General features: G+C 42.1%; 2 protein-coding genes and 1 long non-coding RNA gene across 3 annotated transcripts; 2 read left to right on the top strand and 1 right to left on the bottom strand.

The window, feature by feature from the left end:
• The first annotated feature begins 1417 nt into the window (after nt 1-1417).
• On the top strand, nt 1418-5083 carry stoml1 (stomatin (EPB72)-like 1). Its single transcript, XM_011607393.2, has 7 exons — nt 1418-1757; nt 2125-2231; nt 2299-2448; nt 3067-3270; nt 3354-3558; nt 3972-4166; nt 4640-5083. The coding sequence occupies exons 1-7, from the start codon at nt 1601-1603 to the stop codon at nt 4834-4836; spliced, it is 1215 nt and encodes a 404-aa protein (XP_011605695.1). The 5' UTR covers nt 1418-1600; the 3' UTR covers nt 4837-5083.
• A 101-nt stretch (nt 5084-5184) lies between these two features.
• cyp11a1.2 (cytochrome P450 family 11 subfamily A member 1, tandem duplicate 2) lies at nt 5185-7704 on the top strand. The gene is made up of 9 exons (XM_003967446.2): nt 5185-5589; nt 5777-5932; nt 6014-6213; nt 6335-6538; nt 6630-6790; nt 6862-7028; nt 7105-7183; nt 7269-7460; nt 7540-7704. The coding sequence occupies exons 1-9, from the start codon at nt 5300-5302 to the stop codon at nt 7654-7656; spliced, it is 1566 nt and encodes a 521-aa protein (XP_003967495.2). The 5' UTR covers nt 5185-5299; the 3' UTR covers nt 7657-7704.
• An 8367-nt stretch (nt 7705-16071) lies between these two features.
• On the bottom strand, nt 16072-20828 carry LOC115251128 (uncharacterized). Its single transcript, XR_003889688.1, has 3 exons — nt 20699-20828; nt 19038-19301; nt 16072-16470 (listed from the first exon to the last, which is right to left on the bottom strand). It is a non-coding gene; the product is annotated as an uncharacterized lncRNA (long non-coding RNA).
• Between the last annotated feature and the right edge of the window lie 127 nt (nt 20829-20955).

The raw sequence follows: 20955 nt of genomic DNA, 5'->3' as shown, positions 1-20955 counted from the left end.
AATAGAGACCCGCGTGTTTCTTCTGACCATGATGGAACTGCTGCAGGGGAGCTTTTAATTAAGAATGTATAGGATTACAGTACTCCACGCCAATCTGGTGTCATCACCATCCTCAGCTAATTACTTCTGTTTAAATGTCAGGCAAATCAAATGGAAATTGCATGCTTTGTACTCCAGCAATGGAAACCACTATGGTATGGCTGCAGCAGCTTCTTTATCTGCAGTGTGAGGAGAAACCTGATATACAGGTGAAAAAAATGACCATAATTGCTGCCACAAAGAAATATTTTGTATTTATTTCCCATGTCACTGGTGTCAGGCTGGAACGGGCAGCTGCCCTGCTGACAAAGCTCAGCCAAGCTTGCAGACTAAAAAAGTGTCTCCAAGATGGGATGAACAAAGATAGTGACCTGGATGTACACAGAATTTGTTTACACTACAAGTGGAAATGGTTTTCAGATTAATTTTAATTTATTTTTCTTTGTGATAGCTGTGCAGTGTTGGATTGCAGTACCTCTCGTGTGTCACTGCCAATCCGCGTGTTCTTTAAATGAAGACTTCAAGTAAACAAATGTCAATTTCAAAATGTATTTAGCAAACAGAATCAATTCAAGATACAAATATTACAGAGCTCTGGGCCAGTTCATAACCCTAGCAACAAGAAGTCAATTGTCAGGGCATGAAGTCTGACGACCTAACTATCCCTTGACCCAGTCTTTTATAGAAAGACATTAAATTATTGATGCTAATTCAGTCCAATCCAGTCCTTCTTCTTGGATGACCCCATCTTCTTCTTCCAGCCTCCTTTGGTGTTGGTGTGGTCCTTCTTGTCGATTATCTTCCCCAGATGGCCAGGTCCGAGGTCATATTCCTGCCAAGGAACTTATCAACACCAGTAAACTACGTTGTCATGTTTTACGATGGGGATCTACCATTTCCTGTCTGCCTGGCTCCAACTGTCTGAACAGTATTCAGGTCAAGGAAGGGTCAACTGACTTGCTTATGTGTATTCCTACTAGAGTATATAGTATTTCTAACTTCTAAACTAACTGTAACATAAAACAAAAACATATAGTATAACACATGCTAATAAGATAAAAGATGCTAACAAGATAAAATAATTCTCTTCAGCAGACTGAGCAGAAGCCTCGAAACACAGCGCATATTAGCATGGACTCTAGTTGTGTAGACTCGAGGAAGGAGCACTTGGCCACTCGGTAATCTGCCCACCTCGTAATCTGTGTTCCTAGAAGGTTTTTTTTTTACAATGCAAATTACAAAAATTACTAAAATGTACTGGTAAAAGTAAAGTATTTGGTTGTCATATACCGGCACTGGGTCTGTCATAGAAGGTAAAATGAAATCACTCATCCGTAACGTTAGGTGGCGGTAACGAGCAGATTTACTAGAGAGAACGCTGCTAAATACCAGAAGAAGTGCGGAAGGAAAACACGGAAGTGCACTATTCTCGGTTAAAGGCTTGCTGTTTAATCGCGAAAATAGCGATTGATTTTTATTAAAATCTCAGCTGCGGTTTAATTCACCTGAAACTGCTAAATAAAATGTCTTAAATGTCAGATTGGAATTGTCCTGCATAACAATGTTTCAGAAATCGTATCAGCTGCTCCCTCAAAGGGACCCCACAAGTCCGAGGACCCCTGGATTGTTTGTGGATCTCGATGGCTTCGAACAGCCCAGCTACAGTAAAGGACGTTCATTCGACAACATGCCTAATGTTTCTCAAAACGATTTCACTGGTATGAAGCAACATTACCCGTAGGAACGCAATTGTTACATAGTTACTGAGTTGTAATTAAACAATATTTGGAAGGCATTAGTGGACCTATGTTGCATAGACTATCGTTACTCCCGTCTCCGGTTATAATTAACCTTATTGGAACATCCATGGTCAAGATTCCAGGTCCTTTCTGGTGTCATTTTCATGCCTGACTTATACCGTAATTGAGCTAATTGATTAATTGAGCTCAGTAATGCTTCTTGAATAGTCTCAGACCGTTGATACACAAACACAGATGCTATTATAACAACTGAGGTGATAGATAATTGCCGGGACCCAATAATGTTTTTAAAACTAAAACGTTCTCTTTTGTGTCTCCTAACCAGATACCTCTCAGGGATGGGTATCCTGGATCTGCAACCTAATTGTTATCTTTCTCGTTTATATCTGTACATTTTTATTATTTCCTATAACAGGATGGTTTGTCTTAAAGGTAACGTAAAATTTATTGTTCCTACACAATGTCTCAGTATAAAAAACTTAAGCGTTTGTGTCTATAGACAGTTCCTAACTACCAGAGGATAGTCGTGTTTCGTCTGGGTCGAGTGTGTCCTCCAAAGGGTCCTGGCATTGTGCTTGTGCTTCCCCTCATTGACCAGTGGCAGAGAGTAGATCTACGAACCCGTGCTTTCAACATCCCTCCTTGCCAGGTACACCTCAATGTTCAGCCGCAAAATTATCTGCCGCCAAAGCAGCAACAAAGGAGTAATTAAGTAATTTTCAAGAGATGCTTATGTACGTTCGTAATCACAGGGTCCAAAGAAACCATTTGTCAATGACGCAGACAGATATCGTCATTATGTGAATTACTGTATCCTACAGGGGGCGCTGTCCTCCCATTTGGAAACCAGAGACCGACGCTACTGGGAATACTGTGTTCAGATTAGATTACGCCTATTTTCACTCGCTGTCTAAATCTAATGTACTGTAATAAATATGTCTAAGATCCATACATTTTAATTAGATTCATTATATTAGCGTTCACTTGAGAGGCTCCAGTTCCTCAAATGTTTTTCTCCAAAGAACAGAAATGTTAAAATCACTTTGCTTATTTCCTAATTAGAATCCTGACTGTATATTTAGCCTCATTGTTAAATATAAATAAGTCAAATTCTATCACAAACAAATCGTTACATATTTTCTGACTTATCTTGAATTCAGATAATTCATACATTAGCTATAAAATATTCCATTGGCAGTTGTTTATTATTCCAGTGATGTCAATGTATTTTTTCGGTCCAGTATGAATTCCTTTCTTGTGACTGTAGGTAACTACTCAGGATGGTGGTATACTATCAGTGGGAGCAGACATCCAGTTCAGGATCTGGAATCCCGTCATGTCGGTAGTGTCAGTCCAGGACCTGAATGCCTCAACTAGAATGACGGCACAGAATGCTTTAATCTACAGCCTGGCAAAGAAAACAGTCAGAGAGATCCAGACCGAGAGAGTTAAACTGGGAGAATATCTGGGGGTGAGACTATGTATACCAGTATCTTTAGAAGATAGTTACTTAACACCTGGTCCTGTAGTGACACTGTTTCTTGGTCTGCACAGATGGATATAAATGAGATGACTCGGCATTGGGGGCTGGAGGTGGACAGGGTAGAGCTAACCCTGGGCTCTTTATTAAAAGCACCAGATGAAGGCGCTTCGGGGCACTTCATCATGCCCCCATCTGTGCCCGGGCTGGAAGGCCTCGCTGGGCCAATTCAGCAACTGGCCATGCACTTTATGGGCCACAGCTCACAATATAACCAAGGTGTGGTGCTACAGACAAGTACATTTTCATAACACTTCAAAGGTTTCTTTCTTCTGAATTCGACATTACCAAATAAAATATTCTGTTCCAATTCCTTTCCCTGGATCGAGGAACCTACCAGCTAGGACTGAAAGGAAGCTAGTTTGACTAGTGATTTGTTCAATACCAAAAGTACAGTATGTACAGTATCTCACAACGTAACATCTGGTAAAGCTGTGATGGTTCTCAATTTTTTTTTAAATCTTATAAAAATCTGCACCTCGAACCATGTTGGCATCATATTGCTCAGCAAAAATGTACACTTTACATTGTATTTTTGTAAAATTGAAAGAAAATATGTATTGTCCTTATTTTAGTCATAAAAGCCAAATATAACATTATAATTCTGGACAAGATTTATTTTCTCTCCACAGAGGACAAAATGACTTTTATAGATGAACTCAGCGGAGGCCCTGTTGTGGCCACTCCAGGTTCTGTTGAAGAACTTCTCAACTGTGTGAAGCTCCTGATGTCTGAAAATCTGGTCCGCCAGGTCGGCGCCAGCTACCATTTTGATATAAACTCTGAAGATGAAGGCCATCATAGATACTATGTGGATTTGAGCCAAGGTAACTACAGAGAATTATCATCCCAGTTGATGAATACTTTGATGTCAGATGTCTGTGTAGATTGTCATTCATCAAGGTCATAGTTATCCAAAGTAGGATATCTGTGTTGATTACCGTACTAATGATCTGGGCGGTCACCTGAGAGTCGATGGCAGACTCGGTGACCTCGTTTCAGTTTGGGTGCTTCCCCTTTGACTGCTGGTTCACCAGGTCTTGTAAAAGGGTGTGAACTTTTGGATTGTTGGAAAGAGCGGAGGACTCCATTGTATGTGGTGATAGGAAGTGCCTTAGCCCACCGCCTCTGTTTAAGGTTGGGTTTACCAACTCGATGTGGATGGCTTCCTTGACACCACTCTTGACCACCCAGATTATTAGCACAATGGTCCGCAAGAAGGCTAAACTCTTCAAGAAAACCTTAACACGATGCAGAGATCTTACTTTGGATTAAATGCTGTTCTGTGTGTCTTTTGTAGGGAGCGGTGCTGCTGGAGCTGGATCCTTGAACAAAGAACCAGATGTAACTCTCAGTATGAGTGACCATGACCTTCTAGCCATGTTCCAAGGAAACCTACGACCATTTGCTGCTTACACCAGTGGTCGTCTTAAAATTCAGGGAGACATAAAGACTGCCATGAAGCTGGAGGAACTGATAAATCTGTTAAAGAAATAGAAATGACATGGATAAACGGACCTAATCTCCCTGGAAGTGCCTTCAATTCCAAAATACAGAAGAGATAAAAACTATCAAGCTTTAAAGTGTGTACAGGCTTTTATCTCATATCTGAGTTTTCTGTTTTTGTGACTAAACCAAAACAAAAAATTAAATATCAGACTCATGGCTTTATTAGAGGAAACTTACCATTTTAAGTGTGTATTTTGTGTATTATACTATGTGTCATTAAATGTACAACATACTAGATTTGTCTCACAGAATCATGTTTCTGACTCACAAACTGGACAATTTTAACACTAAATATGACTGGAGTCTAATGAAAGTTGTAAAACTGGATAGCAAAACTCTGAAAAACAGAAAAACATTGCATGTGCTGGGCTGATCAGGGGGGCTGACTATTAAGACCAGCCTCCTTGGTGTGAATTTGTCCCTGGGAGAGTTAAGGCAGCCGCAGAGAGGAATGAGCATATCGTCTGTCAGGATGGCCAGGTGGAGTGTGTGGCGTAGCCCAGTCGTGCTGCCTCTCTCCAGGATGGAAGTGCCGATGACGGGTGTGCGGCACAGCAGCACGATGCCGGTGGCCCGACAGACGTACTCGGACAGTAGCAGCTTTGTCAGGTCTTTCAATGACATTCCAGGACTGTGGAAGAATGGGGTGGCCAACTTGTACAATTTCTGGAAACTGGACGGATTCAGAAATCTGCACCACATCATGGTGCAGAACTTCAACACGTTTGGACCTATTTACAGGTACTGGTGACAAATATCCTTTAGATAACGCAAATCTGGGCTGGCTGTAAAATGAGACAAAACAAAAGTCCTGAATTATGTAAACCTGGAACAAGGCAGTCGAAATAAAAACAAAACATTCGTCATGGGAAATATCTAGTCTCAAGGTCACGAGAACTAAAGTTTCCCCCCCTTTTTTTTCTGCCAGAGAAAAAATAGGTTATTACGAAAGTGTAAATATCATCAATCCTGAAGATGCTGCTATCCTGTTCAAAGCGGAGGGCCACTATCCCAAAAGGTTGAAGGTTGAAGCCTGGACATCATACAGAGACTACAGGAATCGAAAATACGGAGTTTTACTCAAGTATATGCTTATCTCCTATTCTCTGTGTGTACAGTATGTTTTACTGTAATTTGTGGAATCTGACCTCTGAACTTTCCACAGGAACGGAGAGGAGTGGAGGTGCAACCGTGTTCTTCTCAACAAGGAGGTGATTTCTCCAAAGGTGCTGGAGAACTTTGTGCCATTGTTGGACGAGGTGGGCAATGATTTCGTCGTCAGGGTTCACAAAAAGATCGCGCGAAGCGGCCAGAACAAATGGACCACTGATCTTTCTCAAGAACTCTTTAAATACGCGCTTGAGTGTAAGACTAATGTTTCAAATCAACATTCAACTGCAACTTTATAGATATTCAAACTATAGTTAACCATATAGATGTTTTATGCTGAGATTTTTCATCCATTTCTGTCCATTTTGTTACGCAGCGGTGAGCTCTGTGCTGTATGGGGAGCGTCTGGGTTTGTTCCTGGACTACATTGATCCTGAAGCTCAACATTTCATCGACTGCATCAGTCTCATGTTTAAGACCACCTCCCCCATGCTGTATATACCTCCTGCTCTGCTGAGAAAGGTTGGAGCAAAGGTGTGGCGGGACCACGTGGAGGCTTGGGATGGCATCTTCAACCAAGGCAGGACCACAATTAAATGACCTTACCTATGTGTTTTTGTTCTGTGTCCTTTAAAAAATCTTCTTACAATGTGTATTATCTGGGGTGTTAGCGGATCGCTGCATCCAAAACATCTACAGGCGCTTGCGTCAGGAGACTGGCCCTTCAAAGAAGTATCCTGGTGTCTTGGCCAGCCTGCTCCTGCGGGACAAACTGTCCATTGAAGACATCAAAGCCAGCATTACTGAGCTGATGGCTGGGGGAGTAGACACGGTCAGAGGAAGAACCAAAGAAGAACATGCATGTGCAACCTGCAGTGGTGAACCGGTTTGTTTGTCTTTCAGACCTCAATCACCCTGCTGTGGACCTTATATGAACTCGCCAGACATCCAAACCTCCAGGAGGAGCTGAGGGCGGAGGTGGCTGCAGCACGCGCTGAAAGCCAGGGAGACATGCTGGAGATGCTGAAACGCATTCCACTGGTCAAAGGAGCTCTGAAGGAAACACTGAGGTAAAGAAAAATTAAACAAAGATGTTTGCTTCACTTGCTAGAATTTATGTTTTAAAGACATCATCTCTACTCCCAGATTACACCCGGTGGCTGTGAGCTTGCAAAGATACATAGCTGAGGATATCATCATTCAAAACTACCACATCCCAGCTGGAGTAAGTCTAGAATCCAAATGCTGTTCCTACATTTCTAATCTGTTACTCACTTCTCATCATTTCTGCCATTGTATTTTATTTTTAGACCCTTGTCCAGTTAGGTCTGTACGCGATGGGCAGAGACCCTAAAGTGTTTTTCCGGCCAGAACAATACCAACCCTCGCGCTGGCTGCGGAGTGAGACGCACTACTTCAAAAGTCTGGGATTCGGCTTCGGCCCCCGCCAGTGTTTAGGACGAAGAATTGCCGAAGCTGAGATGCAGCTCTTCCTCATCCACGTAAGATGTGCACAGAACCAATACCTTCCACCACGGTCCGTGGGTTCATGACATTAATGCGCACCTCGTGTCTCTGCAGATGCTGGAAAACTTCAGGGTGGAGAAGCAGCGCCACATGGAAGTGCAGAGCACCTTTGAGCTCATTCTTTTGCCAGACAAGCCCATAATATTAACACTGAAACCTTTAAGCTCATGACGCCAAGGTGAAGAAGAAATTGCGGTGTATGATGAGTGTTTATAAAAAGGCTTCACAAAACACCCCAGTTACGATAAATGAAATCTGATCAACTGTCAACAGAAAGAAATAAATTGAGCTCATCAGGGAAAAAGCTTTAAATGCGTATGAACAAATTACCTCATAAACTTGATAACTAGTGAACAAAGTCATATGCTCTTGTCTATTATTTTAGTGAGAGATTTTTGGTTTATATTCCACATGGCTGTTAGTAAAAACTCTGGAATGTACAGAAGTGTGTGTGTGTGTGTGTGTGTGTGTGTGTGTGTAGAGAATGTAAAATGACTGCAATCAAAGAAATCACAATCACCCAGCGATGAATAAAACAACTGATTCAGATCACATTTTGTATGTGTTTTCCTTAAAAATAGTGCATATTCTTCCTGAAGAGACAATTTTGGCTCAGCTGTAATTCCTCTTCCAGCAACTCATTGCTTTTGTCTCCATTCTGTTGGTTCATTTAACTTATCATACTAGTTCCAACTCAAACACACAGTTGCTTCTAAAGCTTCTGTCTTTGTCAGGCAACAGCAGCAAAACCTCTGTTTCTCCTGCTGCTGCAAAATCTCTGAAATCCCAGGAGCCCCGTCATCAAGACAGGGACCAGTGAAAGTAAACGGGACATATAATGACTATCAAAATTCTTTTTCTAACATCTGTCGGGTCATCCTGAAGTTGCTGGCTCCTGACTGGTCTCACTGGCCAGCCTGAAACTCAGAGAGGATTCATGAGAAAATGGTTTTGGAATGGTAAAAATGAAAAATCATGCACACACTGTGTCATTTTCAGGCTTAAATTTGGGGGTGTGGATTCAAATGTGACTGTCATGGAAAGCTGATTGAGATATGAACCTAATACTTTCAAAGACTTTTTCCAGCTCTGAGGTTCGAACCTTAAAGCTACGATTCTCCACTGGATCACAGAGCCTCCACTTTGATGGCAGCAGCGAGAACATCCTTTCAGAGCAGGTCACAAACTGTCCTTCAGGAGATAAGGGACTCATAACCCACACGGCTTATCGAGGTCCAAGGCCTAAATGAACTGGCTTATCATAGAGTGACGGCCTGTGTGGGTATAGACGCTCACAAGGTTTACACGCACACGGGGAAAAACCTTCACTTGGCTGCCTCATTTGCAAATGAAATGTCCTTAAATCCAAGACAAGGAGAGCTGGCAGGATGGTAAATGGTCTGGCATTCCTTGAAATTTGATTTTTACAACTTTGCTCCTACTTGAGTGAGCAGTTTAGGAATCCAGTATCAGAACATGTATTGAATAACTACATCTATTCAAAATAATAGTTTTAGTCTGGCTGCCAATAAATACTGTATAAATAAATCAACTTTAAAGCTGGAGGGGGAAACAGACAGTTGCTTTTAGTAGATAAAGTAATGACAGTCATTTTGCATTCATTTCATTCATATGATCATATTATATGTGTTCTATTTTTGTCACACATGAACATTGATAAATTAGGATTTTCCTTTTTTAGATACAAATAAGATGTACAGAGATGTATAGAGATGTACAATTCTATATTTCTTGTTTTATACATGTTTTTATAGTCACATTGTATTATATATATATATAATATAAAGAGTATGTGACACTTCTGTGTTCTATGTTTCTTTATATAAATAACATTGTAAAGATACACGCAACATAGCATTAGAACAAAAATTCTCTAAATTACAGAGGTCCACATGACTTGACCCCATGACCCTCTCCTGTGGAGGAGTTCCGTTTCATCACCACTAGAGGTCTCCTCAATCCCATAATAATATAACAGAGGGAAACGCTGCACACTATGTCGCAGAACCGTTTGCAGGAATAATTCATGCTACATCCACAGAATAAATAAATAATCCTATTTTGCTCCATTTTTAGTGGCCCTCGTTTCTTGTAAAATATGAAAATCTCGCCTCTGTTTAACGTCCATTAGAGCTGGTTTTCGTTTGCGTTGCAGAGTCAGGCTGCTAAGACCGATGCTGTTACTGGGTGCAGGTGCGCGTCGTCGAGCAACTCCTTCTTTGATCTGCTACATTCTTTTTTTTCATATTGTGGAGACAGAATTGAATAGAAAGAGAGAGCAGGGCTCAGCTGTATGAATACTGTGTGTGTGTGTGTGTGGGGGGGGGGTGGTGACTATTGCAGTATTCCAATCTCAGATGGTGTGGTTGTGACTCCCGTGGGACACAAAGGTGAAATTGACTGCCTAATTGAAGGGGCAGGGATGAGGTGACAATCATGGTGGGGCCCAAAGGCATGATGGGTAGGATGGTTCCCAGTGATGGGCGTTGAACATCCCATCATGTGTCACCTGTAAGCGATCCCACCCTTCTACATGTTTCGACCATATTAAAATATCCTTCCTGTCCCCTGAACACACACTTCAGAACAGAAGGCAGCTGATCCTGGATGTGATATTTAATCATATTATTATGGTTTGACTGGAGCTGTCACCACAACAACAAGCCCATCAATACCCAGTGTGCACTGGGTGGTGCCCAATTTGACAGTGATAAACAAAATTTGCTCATTATCTGGATGCCTCTTCTAGATATACATGTTTACACATGCCAAATTTTTAAAAAAACAACTTGTCAGCACCGTGAGCTGATAGATTTTATGTAACAGACCATAAGCGTAAGTCAAATGAATAAAATTTGAGTTTTGATCGCGAGAAATTCAAGCAGGAGGCCTTTTTTCCCACTCGTGTTACATCACTGCAGCATCCACGAAACCAACAAGAGAGCTCTTCAATCCTCAAACACACACCTGCGCTCACTGTGAGCCATCGCGGTTGTCATCATTTCAACATCAACATCAACTACAGAGAGTGATTATCTCATCTCTGCCTACAGGTTTGCACTAATACCACCCACCTGCGTGGCCTCAGGCCTGTTTGGGGAATACATTTTTCCTAAACGTCCCTGGAGTCCTTCAGATTTGGCTTTTTAGCAGAAACAACATTACAACTGTACATCAGTATCAAAGTGCCACTACCTTTTTCTGCTAGTATGCAATTTGGAGCTGAATACAGAACTTTATTCGATTGCCGACCACTGCTCGGCGTCTCCGGTAAGGTTACAAATTCAGAACCGTGTGTTGATTTCTCAAGACTACAGCCTCATCTAACAACTGTGATAATAAACAAATACTGTCAATAATCAGTGTAATCCAGCGGCTGTTGCCACAGTAAACCACCCACCCCCACACAAAGCACATTTTAGCTGCATAAGCAGATTGATGGCAACTGATGAGAGCACCTGCGGCTCTCCCTGAACCAGTTTTATATCAGCAGCTACGCTATAAATGAGAAACACGGTGGAATGGCCAGAGGAAAAGGTGCCCTGTGTATTTAATCAGGGGTGTTTCTTGTCTTTGTCTTTCAGCAGTGTTGTTTTCATGTGTCCGCGTGCATTAAATGTGCTAATTAGGCTTAACTTTGCCTTGATGTGTAAATGCTGACATGCAGACGTGGAACCTTCAATGGCAGAGATCAATTCCTCCTTCTGGGGCAGCTCATTAATGATGAAGGCTGCTGAATCCACAATTGCTGCTGCCACCAAGCCGACTGAAAACAAGTGGGACAATACAGCTGGTGCCTCCTTTACAATTGATGCCTAAACTTGGTCTGCATCACATGGAAACAGTAAATTGTCTCCATTTATATTCTTTTGTAGAGGATAAACTTCTTGTTGCTTGTGTATGGGGAGGGCTGGATTAGTTCTGGTAATTTAACTAAATATTGGTAGATAATTTGATCCAACATGTAACTCAATAAATGTTACACTTTGTACCCACAAATGTTGCTCAGTTCGAAATAAGTATTTTCTCAATAGAATCACTAATTAGTCATAAATGATTCACTGCATGCTTGCAGCTATGTGTCCCGCTCAAAGGCATAATCACTTTTAATCCAACAAAGGAAACCTTCATGCACAGCCTAATATCACATTATCATGTATGAGATCCCCTAACAAATTTACAGAATCCTCAGGACCTAATGATTCATATGTTTGGGCATCAACGTTCGTGTTCTGAATGTCTTTATCCCTGTTACATATAATCAGAAGGAGGGGAACGGGTGTGTGTCCCAGTTTGTGCACGCTTGTGTCAGGGGGTGTTAGTGACACAGCGGTCTGGGCATTGTGGGACTTCATCAGAATTCAGCACACGGCCTGCAAAATGCAGCAAATGGGCTCTTCATTGGAGTGACAGCTCAGAGTCTGCTGCCATCCAGAGCTTCAATTAGCCTGCCAGAGCAAGGCGGCTCCCAGGAGCTTTCTGCACATCCGCATGTTTCACCTTTCTGTTTCCCTTTTTACCCCCTTCTCATCCTTCAAAGCTTTCCTGTCCTATCACATTTTCTTTATCTGACCTCCATATCTACCTGGTGTTTGCTTTTTCGGAGCATTGTCCTTTCTTAGCTCCCTGATTCCACACATGCCAAACTGAGCAAAACTCTCTGTAATGTGCTAAAGGACAGACAGGTGCAAAGGGTGTTGAAAAGCAGAAAATGAGTGAGGAATAGATATGTAACAAAATGAGAAATAGATTACACTCCTGGTCCCTCTTCAGGAGTTTGAAAATGTTGAGTCCCAATTTTCTTGTTTTTAATGTCTGTGCAGCTGCAGTGGTGATGCTAATTAGACATAATCTGTCCCTCACAGACTGAGGACAGCCGAGTTTACACACAGAACATGAAGGGAATGTTCTGAAAGATACAATCTGTAGCATTAATCCAATATTTCCATATAAAATGTGTTGAATTGTCCCACGTCAAAATGTCTGAAATATCCACATGGGAGCCACGGTAGTTGGCACCGTTGCATCATGGCAAGACTGGATTAATATTATTTAAACAGGCTTTGATTCCAGTTCTGGCTCTGGGGTTTGTGCGTTCTCCCCATACTTGAGGGGGTTTTTCTTTTCCCTCTGTTTGTGCAGTGTATCCTGTGATGGACTGGTGGCCTCTCCAGGCTGTTTTCCTGCCTCTCGTACTGTGACTGCTGGGACAAACTCCAGAATTCCCCTTGACCCTGACAAGGAACCGGGGCTGATTAATAGAAAAAAACAAATGGATATATAAGTAGAGCCACTTTGGCTTCTCGGGTATTTATTATCAGAATCATCTTTAATATATTTAACTTACAGATATGTCAAACTGAACTGTGCATTTTTGCTGCTAATACGGGATGATATGACATGCTGATATGCTGTATGGTCAAAATGAAATGCTTGTAATCATTTGTAGCATTTTTAATATTTTAATTCCCATTAAGTCTAATTGCATCAGGGTTTAATCAGCAGAATATTAAGTTAGGTGAACAGAATTTAAACAAATTGTTGTTTCCCGCTGTGATTGAAATGCGTCTGGTGGCACTAAAACAAATGTGATCACAGAGGCTCCCAGAGAAAATTACATTTCACTTCATGTGCGACCGCATCTGTGCCCTGTCAGCAGGATAAAATCACATCATGCATTCTGTGGATATCAGTGATTTTAAAGTAAAGCGTGTGCACGTGTGCGCGTGTGTTCGAAAGGGGGAAGGGGTGCCAAGGCATCGCGCAGCCCTGAGTCAAGGACACGTGAGGCTGACTGCCAATGTCACTCCACTTGAGGTCCGGTTTCAGGGTTCAGCCAAGGATTATCAGTGAATCACCAGCCATCATTTATATTTCTCTCTTTCTGCTCCATCAACAAACAGATCATCCATTTAAATGCAGAGTTAATCCTGAGTGTGACAGATGATTGTGGTTCAAATGCATCAACAACACCAGTGGGAAGTAAAGCTAATATGGCGAACCCAGACAACATTTATGGGTCAGAAATCAAATAAAGTACAATGCTTTTATTTTATTCAATTATTCCGTATATTTGTGCTGCATTAACTGATCCTCATGCAGGTTTTTAATTGCGTTTTAGATGCTGTAAGTCAATGTGAAGCAGAGCCGAAGCCTTGGAGGTGGCATCCATGATGGAGCCCAGTGTGGCTGTGGGACCGTTCCCCACTGGCTCCACATGACCTTTCCAAAATGCTATACAAGTGAATCCTAATGACTAACACGGCATTTGACATTTACTGAAGCAAACCGAGTGCAGCACCACTGAATACAACATCAAAATGTTAATGCTGTTTGAGCCCAGAAGTGAACCTCCAGAGAGAAAGATGTGAAATTTAGTTCCAGATTTTACTACCAGAAAACACTATAAGAAATTGCAGTTTTGTGCATGATATCCATTCAGATGAAGTAAATGGCTTTGCTTCAAATTAAAAGCATGTCTGAGGTGCTGAAAAGGCCATGAAGATTGATGGGAGGCTGGTGGGTGCTCCTGTTGTATAATACATCATCTCTGTTTTGGCAGAACTGTCAGCAGGATTGGATTTACGTCAGAGAGCACATGTGATGCAATGATGTCAACACCCAGCCGCACACACACACGCACAAACACACACGCACACCTCTTCCTGGAAACACAGGTCTGAGGTCAAACAAGGCCTAGGGAGAAATGTTGCCTTCCTCCAACCATCACTAAGAGCCTGTGAAGCAAAGGCCACGAAAGAGAAGGATCAAGACACCTGAATAATGAAAACACAAATTTTCTGTATGTACATTACTGTGGGGAGCTATTTAGAAGACTGTTTACTATGAGCCATGGTTTTAATGCAACCCAGGAAAAAAACATTCATCAAGGTTTAATGGAATTAGACAGGGCTCCATCAGTGGGTTAAAGACTTACATTAGCCCCATATTGACTCTGTCAAGCAAAGGCACAGAGGGGCTGATGGGATTTTGTCCATTTCAGTCACATCATTTATATTTGTAAAATCAGATAAGAGAGAAGTTAACCCCCTTAACCCTCTTTGTGTAGGACAATGGGCTCATTTTTGATGACTATTCAGCAGGGGTTCATGACAACCATACATGCACAGACAATGTGGATTAGCTGGAGCTAAGACACAAGGCTCACACCGTTGGAGAAGCTTTATTGTTATAACAGCAGCAGCACATCTGTATTCATGGGCTATTGTGTGGTTCTACATATTTCAGCAGCGCGGGAAAAACGGAATAGCTGGAAAGTCTCCTTCACACGGCGTGGCCCAGCTGCAGAGCGCAGATAGAGCCCATGCACAGCACTTCAAACACAGCAGCTCAGAAAAAAACAGCGCAGCAGACAGGTGCCAAGGGCTTATCAGAGAATAACAGGAAAAGGAGGGAAATAGTTGAAAAAAATAGCTCACTAAGTGTCGTCTCAGTGCTGATGTCTATTAAATGCTGAAGCGTGAAAGTCTGAATGTCAAAGGAGCGTCCGTTTGCTGGAACAGCCCTTCTGAATCCCATTAAACATGTTAAACCCAGTCTTTCAGCATGGTGTTTTCACGCTCACACCAAGTGTTAATAATAATAAACACGTGCTGGGGGCTCTTCTGCATAATGGCTATTGGGACCTTGACTTATATGGTGACCCTCAGCATTCAAGGTCTCCAAAGCTCTCAGCTCTTGTGTTGATTCTCTGGCTGAACTACTCACATTTATGACACCCCCCTCCCACACAAGGTTGTTGCACCGCCTTTCTTCCAGGCTTTGTTTGCCAAGGCCACCCCATATCACGCAAGATATTTGCCTGTCTTTCATTCCGAGACTTTTGCATGAGACGTCTGGCGAATGATGCGAATTAATCAAGAAAATCTGTTGTTAAAAAATGGAACTGAGAATCATGAAAAGGCTGGTCACAATAACAAAAATCAAAATTCCACTACAATGCCATGATTACATATATTGTGACATATATTCATATGCACAATAAAACCTATTTTTCTACCGTTTAGTGGACATTTTGTTGAAAATATTCCACATGTCAACAACAAACGGTCCACTAGGTGTCACTATGGTCCCATTCCCTCCCAGGCCGCAGTCTGCCCGACACTAACCTCTGTGAGCAGGAACTGATGAGGGACCCACTCTGTTAGTGGATACTCACACTAAACTGCACGGCTGCGTTGTGTAGAGAGAGAGAGTGTAGCTATTACTATTCAGGAGCATCTCCTGTCTTCTCATCCCTGTGTCTGCAACACAACTCTGCCCAGCAGAGAGAGCGTGTGTGTGCGTGCGTGTGTGTGTGTGTGTGATTACTGTTGCAGTTAGACTGCATGCATTATGCTGCATGTGAAACAGAGGTCCAGCATGTAGAGAATATCTCAACGCAAACAACAAAAATGTATCCTTTTCATGTAAAAATGCCAAAGTTCTGTCAAAATATCTTTCAAAATATTCATTAGACAATCAAAAAAAGCACAAAAAACACATAGCTTTCTTTCCATCATATACATATATCACAAAAGATAAACACAGATGTAAAAGGCAGATTTATCTCACTGGTATTGGCGTCTGTTTGTTCTGACTGATTGAGTAAAAAAGTAATCAGATTCTTTTCACGGCAGCCATTGCAAAAAATCAATACTATATAAGGAGGCCTGATGAATTTGAAATCTGTACTCAGAGTAGATATCGACCAGTCTCAGTCCAAAGATTGCTCATGCAGATGTGAAATCAATTGTATTCTCTAACACCACACACTTCTTTACAGCGAGCACAAGTGAGAGGAAATCACCTGAGTGACATCAACATTCATTTATTCACCCATAAATCCATCACAGTGCTTTCGTGCATTCGATAGCAGCTCTGCAGCTTTCCTGGAATTGAGGCAACATGTGCGTTGACACTGGAGCAGTGGCACACAGAGAGATCAGGGCGTGGTGCTCTAGGCTGGGGAGGACAAAAAAACCAAGGGCCCCCTTCTGGTTAGCCTCAAACAAGGAAAATGGAATGTTGTTACTAGAAGCGCAGTGGTCAGGACAGCATCACAATCACCATGATATTAAAAATCTGATGTGATTAAGGGAATAATTCAAGATTAATTTAAGTGGATATGTACTGTTGATATGTATGAAATAAATGATTCAAAAACTCCCTGATGATAGGTATTGTGATGATCCTGTAACACGACTGACTGAAACCTTCTCCAGGCTTCCGGTGGTTCATTCAGTTGTTTGCGGGAACGTATTCTCCAGGCTCCTGGTTAATGTCATTAGGAGTGGATTCACTTCACCTGGGCTAATCCAGCTGTTCCCCACAATTATATTTCAGCCTCTCAGCCATATCTGACCCTGGTTCACAGCAATAAGGCTTTCCAGGAATGACTCTGTGATTGGGTTACCGGCTGGTTTACGCCAAGCAAAAATTATTATCCTCAACCATATTCAGTTACACCCCACAATTGCTTTTATTCTAATAAATGACTTTTGCAAATGGGTGATCTAATTTTAGATTTATAACTCAGTTTTCTTTATTTTAATTTTAATTTTAATAGATACCAAGAGTAACATGAGTTAATGCGTAACATGAGTTAATGCTTTCTATTCAATCATCAGTTAAAAGACAGATTTCTTCATTCTCTCAGCACCATAACACAGAAACCTTCCCTTGAAGCACAACTCCAATTTGTCTGATATAGGAGCTGAGGTCCTGCTACTCTGCAACAGAGCATGTTTGAGGACGAACAGAGACAGCCACAGAGGAAATAATAGTGCTAAGCTATGCGTAGTCACACAGTCCAGCCCCTTTTTCAATTCTTCATTAGTTAGTTCAGCTCCACAGGGCCACTTGCCTGATGCTACGGGAGGATGTCCTATTAACTGCAGCTTTACTGAGCCACTGAGGTTTTACATCTGCAAGCAGCTTTCGGGTTTTTTTTATTTATTTATTTTTTTAGCTTGACAGCTAACATATGGCTTTAAAAACATCTAATAATCTCCAGCCTCAGCATGGAGCATCTATCATTATGCTGCAGTGGTGATGCATCTCTCCGCTCTGCGGCGGACCACTAGTTGCAGCAATCCTCTCTCGGTGCTGTCCGTGGTGCTGGAGAGAACAAAGGCATCAAAGCAGGAGCCCTCCTAACTCTTTCTCGACCAGGAGGGGCCAAGGACTGAAGGGGGAGGTGCCTTGTGTGTACTTGATTCAATTAGGCAGTCAGTGAGGCCTCCCAAGAGAGAGGGCTGCAAGGAATGGGGCTGCGGGCCTGTCTAACAAAGACGTTCAGCCCAGCCCTTTGCCCTGGCTGAATCCACCTCATTAGTCAGCCGAGTGAGGCCCGATTGTCTCAAACGCTGACCTCACACAACAGTAGAGGGATGGCTGCATCAGAAGGTTGAAAAGAAACTAAGAGATAACCGAAAGGTCCCAGGTAGTTATTTCATTTAACAGTCCTAGTAAGAAAAGTGTATACTTAAAGTTAATTCTGTCAAGTCCACACAAATAACCGCAGCACACAAAAACTGACATCATGAAGTTAAATATGCGCCTGGTTAGGAAATACTGTATGTGTAGCTGTTGGCAAACACCAGTCAACCACTATCTGATTCACCACCACAAGTCCTGCAGATTTCTCTTTATTGCGTGGAGGATAAGCAGCGCACGCTTTGAATGTCAGATTAATATCACAAAGTGGGATTTGTGGATTCATGGCTGTTCAGTCAGTCCTGAGAAAAACAGCAGATGTCTGCACCTGCGTTTGCACCCTGTCAGGGTCGCTGATGGAGAAATTCATACATCTGCTTTGTTTTCTCTAATCACTGCCTGACGGGCGCCGTCATGTTCCAGTAACATGTGGAATTGGAAAAGCGGCTTCCTGCGCTTCATCAAAACAGATCTGTGTGCCACAAAATGTTCACCAGACTCCTATTAAATATCGTCTGGAGTTGAGGTAGTTGGTATAGCTCACCATTATATTTCAGCCTAGCAAATATATTTATCCCAGGTTTAAGCAACAGCTATTTCTCGGAATGACTTAGTGGTTGGTTTATTGGCTGGGATGATTCTGGCAAAACCACTTATCCTTAATCACATTCAGTTACAATCCACAAATGTCTTTTCATTTAGTTAAAGACTTCAGTTTTAAGAATTCAGGACAACAAACCATTTTGCTTTATATGCAATATTGTGATAAATAGTGAAACTTTGCATTAGCCGCTAAGTGTACGTTAATCAGTCACAAAAACGTCTGTATTTTTTCATTTTGTATATCTAAAAATAACTTACAAACAAGCTGATTTAAAAAAAATAGACTGACTATAATTAGATGTGAATAAATAGAAATTCCTCCAGACAGTTTCTGACTCTACTTTGTAATTTGCAATTTAAATATCATGTTTATTCCTGGGTTTCTGCAGGTTTAGCCCGAGGCTACAATTGTAATTACTTAATCAAAAAGGGATTTCTTTGAGTTGAGGTTTTTATATTGGTACCAGGACAAACCCCAAAAACAAACCCACCTTCCATAACACCTTCACTTGTGACTGTACTGGCTGCACACCAGCTCCACCAACCTGCAGCATGACTGCAGCTCCCGCTGCGCCATGGGACCTCTTGGCTGTTTTCGGCAATCACCGCCATCACAGGAGCAAGATAATTACGCAGCTTCCACCCACCAGGCTGGCCCGCGTCTCTAAAACGCTCCTGCAGCAATACCACTTGTCTCGATGACTGTGCGCCACTTTAGTGCACATCTGACAGCATCCATTAATTCAACCCCCAAACTGGAATGAAAAAAGGAAAGAAAAACCAAATTAATTTGGCACTTAAGGCCCCCACCCCTGTGAATAATAGATCCCCTCAAACTGTAATTCATCACCCACAAATCACCATCATCAAATCTCTCATTTTTGCCTAAAATAACTGTTTAGGATCACTCATTTCTATTTATTACATTTAGAAGAATTGCTGTTGTTTTATTAAACCACAGTGTCTGAAATAAAGAGACAAATTAACCAGAAATGCTTTGTTTAAATAAAAGAAACGGAAAAATATAAACACAAAGCAACAATTCTTCGGATCTTTAAGTACTAAATTTCCCCTTTGAGCCAATTTGAGGTCAGTTTGGTGCAAAGCCGGTCTTTGTCTGCGGCTCATCATCTGGTTCATGATGTGGGTGTCACAATAACAGCTCTCTCACAATTATCACTCATGCACTCAGATCCCAGTAACACCTCTCCTCCTCCCAGAGGGGAGGACAGACGTTGGGTTTTACACTCTCTTGTGTCCTATTATATTTATGCAAATGACAGTAAAATCAGGGGAAATCAAGGGGCATCTTTTCCTGTTAGCACTAATTAGCAACGAATGCTACATGACATGCATTAAACATGAAGTTTCTCCCCATGCAGCTACAAATTTTGACCTTGAAGACAAGGACAAATGTGGAATTTAACAAGACCTTCTTTCCTCTCATGCAAAATTGCTCAATCTCAACTGAGGTGACATTCTGGGGAATCCCTTCTGAGGATCGTTTTCCCGAAACATAATACGAGCAAAATGACCTCATAGAGTCATCGTTCCAGGAAGCCCACATGGCTTCAGCTTGCCAGTAAATCAGAGGCATAAAAGAGCCAAGTATCTGGAGAGAGACCGTCAAGCTCCAAGGCGGACAAACACATTGCGTCCAAGATTGCCACTGCACTCCTGAGAGCTGGTAAATTGTATTTTCTCCCCCCAACTGCCATAGAAGTGACTTCATTAAAATAAAAATGTTGAAAACCCTTCAACTAAATAGTAATAAAGTGTGTTTATGATCCTCTCCAGGAAAATGGCAGGCATATTACTTTAGTAACTGCTGGGAGGCAAGGTCTTTTTCCTAATGAAAGAAAGAAAGATCAAGGAAAATTGGATGAACATGACAGTCACATACAGTGTTAATAACTTTAGACTTCACGCCTTGAATAAAAACAGCCTGGCCTAGTGGAGAAATCAAATGAGGCTGCAGCTGAGAGAGCGAGAGCGTGCGGGAGTGAGAGAGTTGCTCCATCTCATGGGAAACAGCCTAAGAAACCTGAAAAAAAACTGAGTAGGCTCTTACTGACACATATAAATACACACACAAATCTCAATTCTGCTAAACGAAAACATATTCTGCGTCCATCTCCGGTCAGCTGCAAACCTAAATAGAGCAGCTTTTCAGTCTTGGTCAATTTTGAGTCCGAAGACAGAAGAAAGAGCGCTGATCAACAGTTGGCACAGTGGGGCTGGTCCCAGCAGGCAGTGCTGTTGTGGCATAGCTGGAGTGAGACCGTGCCCGGCACCTGGTCAGCACCCTGAGAGCAGCTGGCAGATGGTCCTGAAGGGGTGGGGGTCCTCATATACCAAGCAGAGATTAGCCTCTCTCCCTGTGAGGAACACAGAGTGGGAGGGCAACTG

This window comes from Takifugu rubripes, chromosome 9, assembly GCF_901000725.2.
Source record: "Takifugu rubripes chromosome 9, fTakRub1.2, whole genome shotgun sequence".
Lineage (NCBI taxonomy): Eukaryota > Metazoa > Chordata > Actinopteri > Tetraodontiformes > Tetraodontidae > Takifugu > Takifugu rubripes.
Note: the sequence above shows the minus strand (reverse complement) of the source record. Positions and strands in the feature narration are given on the sequence as shown.

Coding starts and splice junctions, on each gene's coding strand:
- stoml1 (XM_011607393.2), top strand. CDS start 1,601: ATGTTTCAGAAATCGTATCAGCTGCTCCCTCAAAGGGACCCCACAAGT. Junction 3,271..3,353: donor AACTGGGAGAATATCTGGGG/GTGAGACTATGT, acceptor TGGTCTGCACAG/ATGGATATAAATGAGATGAC. Junction 4,167..4,639: donor CTATGTGGATTTGAGCCAAG/GTAACTACAGAG, acceptor TGTCTTTTGTAG/GGAGCGGTGCTGCTGGAGCT.
- cyp11a1.2 (XM_003967446.2), top strand. CDS start 5,300: ATGAGCATATCGTCTGTCAGGATGGCCAGGTGGAGTGTGTGGCGTAGC. Junction 5,590..5,776: donor ACGTTTGGACCTATTTACAG/GTACTGGTGACA, acceptor TTTTTCTGCCAG/AGAAAAAATAGGTTATTACG. Junction 7,184..7,268: donor ACTACCACATCCCAGCTGGA/GTAAGTCTAGAA, acceptor TTTTATTTTTAG/ACCCTTGTCCAGTTAGGTCT.